The 15848-nt window shown below is 35.5% G+C and overlaps 1 protein-coding gene across 4 annotated transcripts in view; it reads right to left on the reverse strand.

The window, feature by feature from the left end:
* PDS5B (PDS5 cohesin associated factor B) overlaps positions 1-15848 on the reverse strand; it is a 101142-nt gene that overhangs the window by 47845 nt on the left and 37449 nt on the right. For all 4 annotated transcript variants that reach the window (XM_039718380.1, XM_039718382.1, XM_039718381.1 and 1 more), the window contains exons 8-12: positions 14247-14387; positions 6612-6727; positions 4618-4712; positions 2168-2313; positions 1121-1272 (exon numbers count right to left, since the gene is read on the reverse strand). In XM_039718380.1, coding sequence (XP_039574314.1) covers positions 1121-1272; positions 2168-2313; positions 4618-4712; positions 6612-6727; positions 14247-14387 — 650 coding nt within the window. The remainder of the gene's footprint in view (positions 1-1120; positions 1273-2167; positions 2314-4617; positions 4713-6611; positions 6728-14246; positions 14388-15848) is intronic.

The following is a 15848-nucleotide window of genomic DNA, read 5'->3' on the forward strand; positions in this document are numbered from 1 at the left end:
TATTCCCAAGGGAATTACTAAAAGCTTCTGTGTAACATGAAAATCCTTATTTGGAAAAAGGAGGAGAGAGAGGTTTGGGTCTGACAGTTACCTAGCAAAGACTGAGAAGAAAATAAAAAAAGAGAAACCAAGGCCACATGCTACTCCTAAATACCAAGAGGTCCAAGACTGAGGTCCAATACTGAGATCAGTAGTAACAGAATGGAGCAAACAGGTAAAAAACATCATGTATGTTTATGCTGGAAAAGAAAACAAAACTCCTCATGCACAGTTGGAGCAGGTGGTCAAAACCCAAATCCAGCTAGTTTAAAACGTTTAAGAAACACATCAGTGGTTAAGACAGGATTTAAGGATCCAGACAGTCCGTTTCCATGGCACCATGAAATAACTACTTGTTTTGAAGGTAACTTTTTGAGGTTTTTATTTTTTAAAAGACTTGTATGGGTTTGCAATGCCATTTGTATCCAAACACACTGTGAAGGCTCATTTCCAAAGCCAACACGATGACCTTGATGAGTCAAGGCAGACTTGTTCCCAAACTTGCTATCTATGTGCAACCATCTCTAGTTCAATACCAACAACCATATACAAGGCTACAGCTGGTATGACAGAGGCACTACTTTCACCACAAATCCAGATAAGGCCCAAATTCACAGCTTCTCTGCTACAGAAACCTACATTTCTGCAGAGTGATATAGCTTGCCCATTGTCACTACACATGCCATCTTTAAAACATAAACAACATGCAAATCTAAACCAACATTATTCAAGCAAGTTTACTTCCTAAATTTTAACATAAAAATTAACACATTACTGATATTTAAACAAAGATCCCCTCTACTGAAGCAGTGGCAAAGTACACCTAAGACTTTGAAATGCTTCAATCTCTCACGCCCTTTAGAACCACTTTTGGCCTTAAAATAAGAAATAATAATCTAGAAGAAAACAACAGAGGTCAATATTTGGTTGCAGCTATACAAGATTATGCACTGAATCCAAACATACAGGATTATCAAGATTCCTCCTTCTCATCAGCACAGGAACATAAAGGAACACCAGATCTTCATAACAAGTTTTAACACTTTGACACTAAATCACCCAGCTTTTGCAATTAACTTACCGGTCATCAATACTGTTTTGATAATATATATGCAGAAGTTTATCTTTGATCCAAGATATCTGTTTTGCAGCTTCTTTTCCTGCTTCTGATTGCAATGAATATTTCTTGTATATCTGTGCAAGTCCCATCATAGCTTCCTTCCTCACTCTCCACTTGACAAAAGAAATAGCAGCCAGTTTAGCATTTCTAAACTCAAAACTGAAAAGACTGCAGAATTTTATATTAGCTATTTCCTAATCTACACTAAAATAACATAATTTAATTCGCAAAAAGTCAAACTGAGTTCTTAGCGCAGCAGTTTCTCATTAGGACTTATGTTGCATCATATCTATTACACTAAACCTTTCAACACCAGTAACTAGCATAGAAGTATGCCTCTTCAGTTTAGAATTATTACAGATTTAAGCCAACAGCCTTCTCACCCATACTCACTATCTGCATTTCTGTTATGGCTGCAACAAGAAAAAGCTTGCCACCAAATGAAAAAAAGTTAGGAAATAATTTTTCAACTTTGCCATCAACAAACCTGTTTACTATGCTTTAAATTTAGTAGCAAACCTCATAAATTTTACCAAATAATGCAATATATCTAAACTAAAATTGAAGACTATTCAAATTTGAAAGCTACTACCCTGATTTGCAGTCTTTCAATAATCTAATTAAAAACAGGTAATTTACAATACATGCAATACATTCTGAAACCTACTTGAAAAATTTCTTAAGAAAAATGCTAGAATGTTTTACAAGGGTTTTCTTTGACTCAAAAGTTTTACTGGACTAGACAACTAGAACAACACTGTTGTGTTGCAGCCAATTTAATTATTTAAATAATATCTTAAATAAAAAACAGCACAATGAAAAATGTAGCATTCTTGTAATGGGAAGAAAGTACCTCAATAGATTTTATCAAGGTTTTTTGCTTTATATTGGTTTTCATTTGTAATTTAAAATCAGTATAGCACATTTTAGAAGTGCAGATTTTAAAGAAGGTAAATATTACAGTTTAGAAGTATAAAACAGCTATTATCAATGCTAATTATATCTTACCCGCTTGTCCAGTGTCCTTTCTCTGACAAAATTTAGCAGGTGATCATTGACAAGCAAAAGATCTTTTTTAGCAGCAGTAACTATGGATACTATAACATCATGCCGTATGGCCTCCTCAGGATCATGTGACCTTACTTTCAGATATTCTGGGGGAAAAACATGAGTAAATGTAAGTATACAACTTCAGCTACTTTCCCCACTAGACAGAAGCAGAACAATTATTTTATTCTATTTGAAGTATCAGCAGTAAGAAACCAATGATTTTCTCCAAGACTAACTGGAATGTCAGTAAAACTTCATATTTGCTTAGAATATTAAAGATGTATATAACTGGCATTACAGAAAGAAGAATTATGTGGCTAGAATTTTTTTATTATTATTTCTTATAGTAGTTACACTATGTATACATTAGCAACTATCATAACCAAGCAGGACTGGAGCTGTAGAGTAGAATAGACAGTGCTTGAGAATTGCTAACCACATCATATACATTTTAAAGTCTTACATCTGGCTAGAAGCTACTCTCTTCTTGCAAACTCCATCCCCTTTGGCTCCTAGAGCACATTAGTTGCACACGTGCTCACAACTTCTGTCCTATCCACAAGGAATCTAGTTCACCTGCTCCAGGAACACTCAACAGTATGAGCCATGTAAGCATTGTAAGCAGGGACAAATCAAAAGATACTTCAAACTATAATGCTTATTTAGACACATCATAGTTTATCCATCTTAAACAATTTTTCTAGATTATTCTGGTACACTGCTACTTATTTGCTAACACAAATAATCTTATACTATAAACACTTTAAAAATTCCACTTTTAGGTGTCAAATTTGTCAGCTACCTATTGTCAATTTAAAAAGCTGGCAAATAAAATAGCAAAGTTCATTTATTTTTTTAGCTGTGTTTTAGCTTATTTTAGAAGCACAAAAGGGTAGAAACATGTTAACAGAAGTTAAGATCACAGTTCATTGCATACATCAGTACAATGCTGAGAACTTTAAGAAACTTTAAAAATTCAAATGTTACTGTGAATGTAATAAACAGAGTTATTTCATATTAAGTTACTACTCTCTCATGACTGTTCAATGACCAGTGAAAATTTTCAAGTCTCATCTGAAACGCTATCCATTAACATTACCGGTAATCAGCCCAAATGTCAAAAGAGCACATTTCAAAATCATGTTTTCCAGTTATGGAGGCTATGAAATTTTAAATCCAAATAAGCCTTTTTTAAAAAACCTATTGTTTCACAGGAACATAAACTAAAACATATGAAAAACATTGCCATTATACAAAACAATGCTCGTCTCCAATACCAGTGAGCCACAGAATTTTTAACCAATTTAGCTTTGATAAGCACTGTGGGGAGAGAGAGGAGGGGCAAGCAAAATTATATTTCCCAGAGGATACCATTAGAGGGGGCACAAAGTCTTTCTGCAATGTAAAAAAAAAGATCAGTTGAAAATATAATTCTGATAATACAAAGTTAAAATATTTTTAGCATTCCCTTAATGAAAGATTCCTTTTGGGATTTTTTAAGCTGGCTTAACAATTCAGAATCACAAAACATTGAGTTGGGAAGGGACCCACAAGGGTCATCAAGTCCAATCCTTATTGCCCATATGAGGATCAAACCTATGACTGTGGTGTTCCATGCTCCAACCAACTGAGCTGATCTCTGGGTAACACTGAAACTATAGGGTGACTCCAGCCTGTCCCTATTTGTGTCCAAATTGACAAATACTCAGGAAGCAGGAGAGCAATCCCATGCCCTTTACAGTCCTTTTAACTTCCTCCTTAGATCAACTAGGCCAAGATATTGCCTCAAAAAAACTACAAGTAGGAGTTTAATGATATGGGGAAGATACAGTCTACAAAGCAAACCAACCAATTCTCATTAATTACACATTTTTTTTATTAAGACATGGGGAGCAGCAAATACTAAATGCTTCCATTGATGCCAGTAGGCTTCTTCCTACAGAGCTCCTGAATTTCAGGCTGTGTTTGATCTGAAGGAGGTGGAACTGTGAAGCTGTGGTCAGTTATGAGAACTGTTATGTTTTAGACAGTGGCTGTGTAAGACTTCAACATTTCAGCTTTGTGGAACTTAAGTCTCCCCTATGCATCTTAATTAATAAACACCAGGACCTTTAGGTTAGGCAGGCTATCTTTATCTGATCCCATGGTTCTTAATTTCAGCAGCAGTTGGGAATGCAATGGGAATGCTACTGTATGAGAAGGAGAGAGATCTCCCTAGTAGAGGCATTCTTTGTGTATAATCCCCTCAGCCTGAGAGGCAACAGTGAAGGCAGGGACTTTGACTTAGAACTCCACCATCAATTAGGTCCTCCACAACATCTGACAACATTACTTAGGATTACAGCTGGCCTTTTTGACTCTTCCAGGAGACTTAAAATGGTATTTTAATGTTATAAAGAAACTGATACCTGTTAAGTCCTTGGCCAGATCAGGGTGGTTCATGAGGCAGTGACTTGCAAATTTGACACACTCAAGGCGAATAGGTACGTGGATATCATTAAACCTAGTTAGAAACAAGACAATGCATTACAACAAAAATTCCACTTCTACCAAAGCAATCTGTTAATTTCTACACAGTATTAAATACTTCTGAAAATGTTTTTTATGCTTCCCATGCATGGTTACATGCATACAGCATCTCCAATTTCACAGCATTAAGTAAAATGTCTTTAGCTTAAAAAAAAATTCTCATACTCGTGTGTTGATTCATATTCTGAACATGAAAAGAATTATCTTCTCCTGGTACACATTAAAAATCCCCAGGCAGACAAAAAACTATTAGAAAGATGTGTGATATATTTCAGTTCCTTTTCTGTAATGCTACACATAATTAACCATGAGCTATGTATCAGAAACTCAAAATTTTGTAAGATTGTGATATTCATCCCCTCCTTGTACTGCATGACAGACAACAAACAAATGCACATTTAGTCTACTACAAATTTCTTCTGAGATGGATTCATTTCATAGGATTTCCTTTTGGAAGACCGAACTCCATTTGATACTTGAAACCTAGTATTTTCACTTTTTTTTTTACATAAGTCATTTTACAACAAAAATCTTGATGCAATTAGTTAAAGACAACTTTTCCAAAATTAAATGCATTTTCAAGCTATCCTCAAAATTGTTGGCATGAAACAAATTAAAAATGTAATTTTAGAATTTGCTGTCAAAATATTTATTTATCAAATAAATAGATTTTAAGCAATATCTGTTTTAGTAAAAGCCAGGTATGTTTTCAAAATCAAGGGATTTTTATGAATGCTTCCTTCAATAACACAGGTATTATAACTTTGTGAAAATCTTTAGAAGTAGTAAATGCATATATATGATTCATAACTAGCAGAAAACAGTTACTGTGAACAAACTGCGCACAATCACATCATAACGCAATGAAGCATTTTCCTTAGGGCCCAATCAGATGTGGTATTTTATGATGCCATTTCATGTTTTAAATAGTTATATATTTTCAAGCCAAATACCTTGCTTCAATTAAGTTTCTTCTATTCTTAAATGTAACATTTGCATTTCTTTGAGGACTCTGATGATTGAATGCTACATTACAAACTATAGCATTTGCAATAGCTTTTAGAATTTATCCTCTTTTACTCAAATCAAAAATATTTTCTTTATAGTAGCCAAACTTGAGTTTGGCTACTATAAGCTACAAACTACAAGCTCCAGCTGTATTTTCTATCTCAAACTGGCAGAATATTTTAAAAAAAAAAAAGCTAAGTATGTTTGCAGCATCATAAATACTACATACTTCTTTTAAGGTACTCCTACCATTAAAAAAAATTAAACTCATACACAAAGACTGTACATAAAAGCCTCAAAAGTAGTTTTAATACCACCTCATACAAAAATGTCATTTGATGCTGTTTTAAAATTAATCCATCACTGAATAGTTTCACTTGTGAAGAAATGAAAATATTCATCTTTCTTGACAATGGCAATAAAGCTTTTAAGGAGATAATTTGTAAACGTTCACTCTACAAAATGACAGATGTGGAAGATATGTGTAAAATTGCTTTAGCATTATCTGTCAGATCTCAGATAAAGCAGCAGCAGGAGGGAATTCACGTTTATCTGTGTCACTTTAAAAAAAAACAAAAAAACAAACCAACTGCATTTGATTTCATTGAATGTTCTTCCTCCCTAGACAGGGAACTAAACCAGAATATACCTTCCCAGGTAGCACTGCCAAAGTGGTTTGTTTTGAGATGCCAGCTCGGAATCCTTCGCCCCAAACATTTTTGCTAGAACCAGATCTCAGATAAAGCAGCAGGAGGGAACTCACGTTTATCTGTGTCACTTTAAAAAAAACAAAAAACCAAACCAACTGCATTTGACTTCATTGAATGTTCTTCCTCCCTAGACAGGGAACTAAACCAGAATGTACCTTCCCAGGTAGCACTGCCAAAGTGGTTTGTTTTGAGATGCCAGCTCGGAATCCTTCGCCCCAAACATTTTTGCTAGAAGTTTTACAACCTGCAGACGTTCTTCATTGTCATTGCTCTGGAAAATGAACAGATTTTTCTTAAACTGAAAAGGAAAACTAACCCAAAAAAGGAGTTCTGTTTTGTACAGTTCTTACACCAATACACATATATTTCTAGAAATATCACAATACAGATTAGCAGACTTCTCTTATATACAAATGTCTATCTCAAGGCAAAAACCCTTCATTATTTTTTTGAGACGACAAAATAATAAAGATGTGAAAATGAAGAACAATATTGAGACAAAAAATGTTGTGAACGAAGCCTAGTGAACATCTTTTTAACACCTATTTATAGTTTACTGATTGTTAGGAAATCTGATACATGCCTGTACAAATTCAGACACAACACAAAAATTATAGAAGTCAGTCTATGCTTGTCTGCACATAAAGGTTTACACTTCTATAGAACAGTGCTTAATTAAAAATATTAGTTAAAAATAGCCGTTTCCAGAATACTAACTTCTAAAGAACATCAGATTAGGTACCCAAGATCTGAGATCCACAGGATGTGGTCCTGTATTTGAGCCTGTATTCAAAACTGCTGAGGTACAACAGATAGTCTTCCTTTTATATTGAAAATGAGCACTAACAATGATAGCGGAAATATACTGGAGTAACCCTTGTTTTATCATTGTTTTGCATTACATTCTTTAATACAACATACAGAATGTGAACCTTAATGCATACTTCAGAAGTGCATGTTAACATTTGTGCAATTAGCGTGCACTTACTGTTCATGTTTTTTTTCCCTTGCTATTAAAACTCAATTGGCTGCAACAATTCTTTGAAAATTGTAGCTAAAATTAATTTATATTAATTAGATATTATTAATCACTTATTATTCTCAGGTTTTTTTCTGTTAAAAGATAAGAACTGTGTAAAATACTGGGTTTTTTTCTAGCATCTCTGAATTCTTATTAGTTCAGCATCACCTTTTGAACATGAACAAGAAATAAGAGCACAATATAACTGTTGGAATTATTTTATACGACACCACAGTTATAGAGACAAACTATTTCTCCTGACTCATTACCATAAAAGGGCTGAAACGTTTGCCAGCATGTCTTTTTAATTCAGAACCCTAAGAACAGTAAAAGCATTTGTAAAATCCTTAAAGTAACAGAGCAAGAGAAGGGAAGGACACAGTAATTTCTAACAGTGATATATTACTAATTTACAGAAAGACAAATTCTTTTGAATGCACTTTGGTGTTAAGTATTCAAAGCACTAACAGCAAATCCATTAATATGGTTTTTTGCATTTGACTAATTTTTTTCCAATTAACATTCGTACTGATGTTACTGAAAGCATTCTACAACCACCTCCTCTTAATCTGCAACAAATAATATTTTTTGTTAATGAGTTTCAGCCCATTACACTACAAATTCTTATTCTGTGGGGCATGGTTAAGAACTTCTAATTTCTTTTTTTGGCCTACATTAGACCAGCCTTCATGACTTACATCCTATCCACTCTTGCTTAAACAAGCAAAATGTTAAAATATTAAGCATCTCTGATTTTTTTTTAGGAAACCAACACAGACTCAGAGCAAGACACTCCAGAATGTGGAAGAAGGAGCCTGGTGGAAGAGCTGGGAGCACACTAAACATTCAACAACTTAATTATGCAGCCAGAAATATAGAGAAGACAACCAAACAGAACAAAACAAACCCACAAAACAACAAAACGCTAAAATATTCTTAATTAATTAGTTGCAGAAGAAGCTTTCACTGTATCAGCCACTAATCCAATTACAAGATAACACACTTGTGTTTCTAGTCCTGTTGTAGAAACAACAAGTACTTGTGATTATGGACCTTGGTACATAATTATTTGGTCCTTTCTAAATTTTTTTACCCAGATGTTGGCTTCCCTGAAACACGGTTATATACACACCAAGGGATAACAAAAATAAACCTGTACTTCCTATTGAATGAATACATTGCTGTTACAGTCTCTCTCCTTTTTCTACTTTTTCTGAGGGTGAAAAAAAAGGGCATCAAACTCTGAAAAAATGTAATCTTGCTCCATTCTATGTGACACTCTATATTTGAAGAGTCACACCCTTCACCTCTTAAGTAAATCCAGCACTCTAATAGAGTTCCATCATGACTTGTCAATACAAATTGACACCAAGCATGGATATTTTCAGTTCCCCAGCACACAGGCAGCTGCTCTTTGGCCTAGACATTTGAGTGTGTCAGTAAGAGCAGCTGAAGACAGTCAGATTGTTATCACTACTGAGTCCAAAAGAACAGGCAGCTTTCAAAATCTGGAGAGATTTGGGAAAAAGAAGTGGACATGTAACCTGAAATTTTTGAAAATTTTAATTACCATATCCAGGAAAAAAGGCAGCTCTAAAATAAGAAGTCAAGCTTTTATTGATTTTATTCATTACATCATATTGGTTTAGTAAAACAGCAAGATAAAAGCCTAAACCACAAGACAATTATTTTCAAAACAGTCTATTCATGAGCTTTCCATTCTCCTGAACATTTGAATGTTATTTGCTTTCAGTAACAGAAATTTCTAAAATTCAAATATGAAATTTGAAAAAAGGTCCTTTCCTTCAGTTTCTTCAACAAGCTGACCTATACAATAATACATTCTTAGCTCTTTCCTGAGCCCATAGTGCTTCTGTGCCAGTACTAGATCTCTAAATATATCACCTTAAAATGCCAAGATCAGGCACAATTTACTGACCCTCACAGCAGAGGTTAAGTTAAATGAATATAGTGCTCATTCTCCTGTTAATTCCCCCAATTCCTTTCCATAATGAGGCAAAAACCAAATTACTAATATGATGCAACCATTATTTCACACAGTTCCCACAGAGCTTAACAACACAGTTCTGCCACCTGAGAACACAGGAGCTTTTTCTTTACATAAATCTATAGACCTAGGGTAGGTTGACCCCAGCCAAAAGGCACTCACCCAAGTCCCTTCTCTCCAACAGAGAGGGGAAGGGAAGAGAAGGAAGGTTAAAAGGCCCAGACATCAAGAGAACAAGAGTTCAGTAGGTAAAGAAAAAGCTACGTGTACAAGCAGAGCACAAAGAGGAATTCATTCACTACCTGCCACCGGCAGGGAGCTGTCCTGGCAGTTCCTGGAAAGCAGGGTCTCACACAGGGCTCACTTGGGAAGACAACCAGCATGAACACAAATTAATCCTTTCTTCCTCCTTCCCCTGGCCTTTTACTGCTGAGTACATGTCCCCTTTCAACCTTCTGCTGTACTCAGCCCACCTGAGGGGAGGAGGAGTGGCACAGGGAGAAAGCCTTTACCCGTGTCTTCACTGTTGTAGCAAAATGGCAAGGTGCTTGAACACTAGGTGGCCACATCGTTTACATCCCAAATAGTGAGTAGGTTCAACAGTATTAGAGACACCTAATTACAGACACTTTCTCACAAGTTTCATACTAAGAGTTTTTAACCCCTCTACATATGGCCAAAATTTATTTGGTCTCTGGTGAGAAAGTCCCTGGATTTTACCCCCACTCAAAGAGACAGTCTACAGCCCTAAACCCATGAAGATAAACCAGAAGGCTTCCTGATAGAAAGAGCACAAAAACTTTCATGGAGATGGACAGCAAGAGATTTGGATCCTGTCAGATAATGAATCACAAACACAAAGATTTTTGTTTACATCCTCAAACTCCCATCAAGCCACAAATCAACCATAAGGAAGTGGAGATGGCTCAGTGAAACTCACCTGGTGGTTAGGGGAAAACCATCATCATTTCATTTTCAAAGTATGCACAAAACCATAGGATCATAGAGTCATAAAGGTGGGAAAAAGAAAATCTTTAAGATCCTTGAGCCCAACAGTTAAGCACCACCATGTTTACAAAGAAACTCTTACATCCACTTCCCTTCTCAAAACTTCCAGAGATAGTGATTCCACCACTTCCCTAATTCTTTGAGTGAAGAAATTTTTCCTAATATCAAATCTAATGGTGCAATTCAAGGCCATTTTCTCTGGTCTTGTCACTTATTACCTAGGAAAAGAGACCAAACCCCCCACTTTGCTACAATCTCCTTTCAGGTTGTTGTAGCAAGTGATAGGATCTTCCTCGAGCCTCCTTTTGTCACGGCTAAATGTTTAGAAGCAAAAAAATAAGATATTACACAGAAAGTCTCTTTCATGTACAGAATATGCAACTAGAGGCAACATGGCTGATACCAGGAGGAATCCATACAAATTCATGCAGAACTGGCCAATTTTACACCTGAAACCAAGCTTGCACTTCAGCTTTCAAGTGAGCCAGATCACTTGATGTCTTTCTCAGGTAAGTCTGCCATGAGTGTACATCGTCTGGCCAAAATTTGTTTTCACTTACTGCTTTTGAAGCCAACTAAAAAGAAATGCATATTTCCAAAAATAGAGAAAATTATTCAATTTGTCTTTGTAAAGATACTATGTCCCCTTCCGTGCGTTCAGTGCATGCAAGATGAGATCATTCTGGCACATCTCCACAACGCAGTTGTTCAGACAATCACAGCTTTCCTTCAACACTAGACACAAGAGGAAAGTTTTTCACCATGAGATCAATCAGCCATTGGAATAATCTCCTCAGGGAAATGGTAGATTCCCTGATATAGGACATTTTAAGATCCAGCTAGACAGAGTGCTGGGCCATTTTGTCTAGACTATGCTTTTGCCAAGAAAATTTTATACAGATGGTCCTTGAGGTCCCTTTCAACCTGGTATTCTATGATTCTATGATCATCTGCTAAGGAATAATACAGATCTCCCAAGCAGCAAAGAGCAATATGAGATCTTTGAAAACACTAACTGTCTACTACCTCTTAAGCACTACTGCAGTATTTGCCTTATGTTATCACAACCCTGTATTCAAGAGCCATATCAGACAATTTCATAGAACAAAACCTGGATGTTCCAGTGAAACTACATATTTTATCTAAATATACTGTACAAACCTTTATTTAAATATGTAGTGGTAAGCGAGCTCAGAAGGACAAGGCTCCTTAACTCAGCATATAGAGACACAGTACTATGTGCCAAATCCAGAAAAGAAAAAAACACTGTGTCAAGCTCTGAATGACATGCAGGACTCGCTAAAGTTCTTATTGTATTGTTAATTTTAATTTACCTTTATTGAAAAAGGTAACTCCCCTCTCCCAGTTTTCAGTATGGACTGTCATGCATGTTTTTTTCCTTTACCAGCCACCTAAACCAAGGCTTCATCAAGCTTAACAGGGTTACTGCTGTCTAGTTTCTTTTCATTCAAAGCAATAAAAAAATTGGCTGTCTTCAGCCATAATCACTCTGAGTTTCACTGAAATCATACTTTACTCTCAACACACTAATGAGCTATTTACCTGGAACTGAATATTTAAAAATGTTGACACTAGCTGCTGCTGTTTAGAATAAATCTAAAGCTATTGTTGGAGTGGAAAGTATTTAATCATCACTGGCAGGTATGCATGTAGAATGAACTTGTGCTGATCTCAGAAAAAAACTATATTTCATTAATATTTTAGAACACTTATCTTTAAAATACTCTTCTCACCACAGAAGGATCTTAAAGACCCCTCAACAGATTTAGAGCCATAAAACTATTTGGGTTAGAAGCGACTTTTAAGGACCTTCAGTCACCCTGCTGTGGGCAGGAACATCTTCTGCTAGACAAGGTTGCTCAAAGCCCCATCCAACATTGCCTTACACACTTCCAGAGGTGAAGCACCCACAAGTTTTACGGGAAACAGGTTCAAGCACCTCAAAATTTAAACCAGGTGTATGTTATTCCAAATAGAGGTGCTTTTTCTTCTTCTCTGAAAGATGGGTCATTCGACAGCCAATGGGAAAAAACAAGCATATATTATTTTTTCTTATACCCTAAAGTATCAAAACACACACAAGGAGTAACAAATTATTACAGTGCTTTTGGAATAGCTACAAAGTATATCAAGTTCAAGAAGACAACAAGGAATAAACGTGGTAAGAATGTAGCTATCGAAACCTACATATCTCCTGGAAACATTGTTAAACTCAATCTTGTAGACAACAAACGCACCACTTACCCTTTAAGGGTTCAGACCACAGTGAGAAAACTACACTAAGGATGAAGAAGACAGAAAGCAACAAAATACATGCACATCATCTGAAAAGAGCACACTAAACAAAGAACAGAAACGCAAACATGAAAAAAATGTGTTGTGAATTAAGAAGTACAAACGAAAACATGGAAATGCTTAGGGCTGTAATCCGGCCTGGGTAAAGAGGGAACAAAACAAAACAATCAAAAAGTTGACATTGGCTACTAGACTGATTCCAATAAAATAAGATTAAAAAATTACATCAGTATTCAAAATCATGAAATATGAGTCAGTGAAGGAGTAGGATAAGAACTGAAGAACCTGCACATTTTAGTAGACTTAAGAGATGGAAAAGGTACTGCAATTATATACCATTATGGCAGCAGGTAAGATCAAATATCCTGAATAACACCTTCAGCTGCAGAAGTACTACTTTTATTGGAGTGAGAATGATAATTGTTTGCTATCTGTAGAAACAGGAATTAAAGGCTGAAAAAAGGTTTACTTGAAGACACAATCAGCAAGCAGTAAATTGAACCCTACTTCTCTTGGAAATGTGAACAGAATGATAAAGGCATTAAAAAAACCCCCTCATCCAGCAAGTGCAGCGTGCCTGCCTAGCAACATTAGGGAAAAGTAATAAGTATGAACAAGCCACTGTGATAATAGATATTACCATAAGAAGAGGCCAAAGGTGCTACAAACCTAAAATCTGTCCTCTGTAATAAAAATACATTCAAACTTACAAGAGGCCCATTGCACATCAGCCCTCAAGCTTAGTAACAGAGCACATATGAACAGAGTAATACTAATCTAATCAGCCCTCAGAGAAACACTGTGGAATGACAGATAGAATAAAAGTAGTGCAGAATAAAGGGAGAACCAACTGTTATATCGCATTTGTCCAAGTGATGGAGACATTTTGAAAAGGAAGTCAAAAAGAAAAATACCCATTAAAATAGAGAGCTAGCGCCAGCTATCCCCCAGACATATGAAACAAGCCTGAAAAATCATAACTCATTGCAGCAATTGCTACAAGACATATTGATGCATGCCACTTGTCTGCTTACATCTGTTACAGAACTACAATTCAGACAAAATTATTAGTTCATATATTCAAAATATGAGGTCTTTCACAATAAATAATAAGTAAACCCAGAAATAAAACAGGTGAAGCCCTCAAGTCATCCAAAAAATGGAGTTATCACTTCAAATATACAAGCCAAAATCATCTACCAAGCAAATCCCAAATATACACACACACACAGTAGGTTAATATACCGGAACTTAAATTACATTTTTCAGGAGTTGATGGGTTTTCCTTTAAACAATGCAGAGAAGGTAATTTTTACATATAGCTATTAGTTTTATTTGCCAAATAATTTGAAGAACTTGTCAGTTAAGGAAAAAATCAAAACAATAATGGTCAAAGCAGACATGTTTCAAGTATATAAAAAGGGTAGAAGTGTTTACCTTAAGTTTGAATTCGAGCTGTGGTAGTACAGAAAGCAAGAGGTGACTGTCAATATTGTATAACTCCAGAATCAAATCAAACACATGCTCTGACAGGTCACTAATTGATGTTTTACCAAGCATGAGGACTTGATTGAAGAACTGGGAAACAAAACAGATTACACATTAAGAATGAGAGTATACATGCACTCTTGTAAAGTGCATGTATGCTAAATCCTAAAATATTAAGTCACTTTTAATCTTACAACATTAATTTCAATCCTAAAAGAAAAAGGATGGAATGTGGCACATACAGATCAGAATTCCATAGTAAAAGTCTTAAAATATCATTGTCTCATATAAAGTATTATACATAAATGAAAACATTAAACACGATGTTTGCCCCAGCAGGCCTAAAAACAATTTAGGAAACACAACTTTAAATTAATATCTTTTTATAGTGGGACTATATTCAGAGTTATTCCACTATTGAAAACTCTCATTTCAAAAGTGTTCTAACATTTAAAGCAAGGCTGAAACAACTGGCTAATTACTACAGCACACAGCTGACAGATTAAGGAGTTGAAAGTAAAAGCACAGGAGTTGATAACTGATTGTTCCAGAATTTGTATTTACAGGCAGCATAATGCAACTGTAAGGCAAAAATTCCTTCTTGGTAAACTTGACATTCTTGAGGGAAACTTCATACTTCCCATTAAAGAAAATATTTCCACACTATTTTCAACTACATCCTCTGCGATGGGTACGAGGCAACTGAAGAGGAATGTATGTTACAGTGCATTTTACTGCAAGTTAAAGACTGTCTTGAATAAATATTTTGCTTTTCAGGATACAGAGTTGCCTGAATGTATAAAACCCTGGTTAGGAAACTAACTGATACTGTGTTTTTAATGTATCTCAAGAAATAAAATTTTCAATACCACAAAATACCTCTTTTATGACAAACAAAGAAAAGAAGACTCCATGTGCATTCTTCCTATGAAGGAATATTCTTATTGTACAGACTTCCTGAAAGCTCAGAAAACTGCACCCAGTTTGTAATCTAACCTCACAGATGAACAAAATTAAAAACAGATTCCCATACACCAACACCTTCCCAAACAGTAGGTTTGAAGTAAGAGTTTCTATTGAGATTTTTTCAAAATCTTAGGAAGCACCCACTTTCTAAGTGTTACATGCCTGAAAGTAACAGAAAGCACTGAAGGTTTTTCAGTGTTTTCCAGATCCTGAGGTTTTGGATACATGCAGTAAGATCTGCTAAATCCTCAACTGCTTAAAAAAAGAGAGTTGCTCTTTCTTCTATTGTGCAGCCCAAGTTAGAGCATACTACTCTCTGATCTTTGCTTCCCCTCATCCATCTCCTATTAGTGTCCATGATGTCTACATTTAACTCCGCTACAATCCTCAATTTACTCAGTTTTCTTCTTTATTATCTATTCTTAGACTGCTGCATCTTTTACTGCTGGGATAACAGCACTAAAATTCTGCTCTATCTTCAATTCTCTTGACTCTAAATTGTCTTATCTCCTTACTGAAACACAAATTTTGCTTACAATGTACTTATGTATTTTTATCAGAATAATATATACAAATACACTTGGT

Source organism: Passer montanus, unplaced genomic scaffold (genome assembly GCF_014805655.1).
Source record: "Passer montanus isolate IOZ18808 unplaced genomic scaffold, ASM1480565v1 scaffold4, whole genome shotgun sequence".
Classification (NCBI taxonomy): Eukaryota; Metazoa; Chordata; class Aves; order Passeriformes; family Passeridae; genus Passer; species Passer montanus.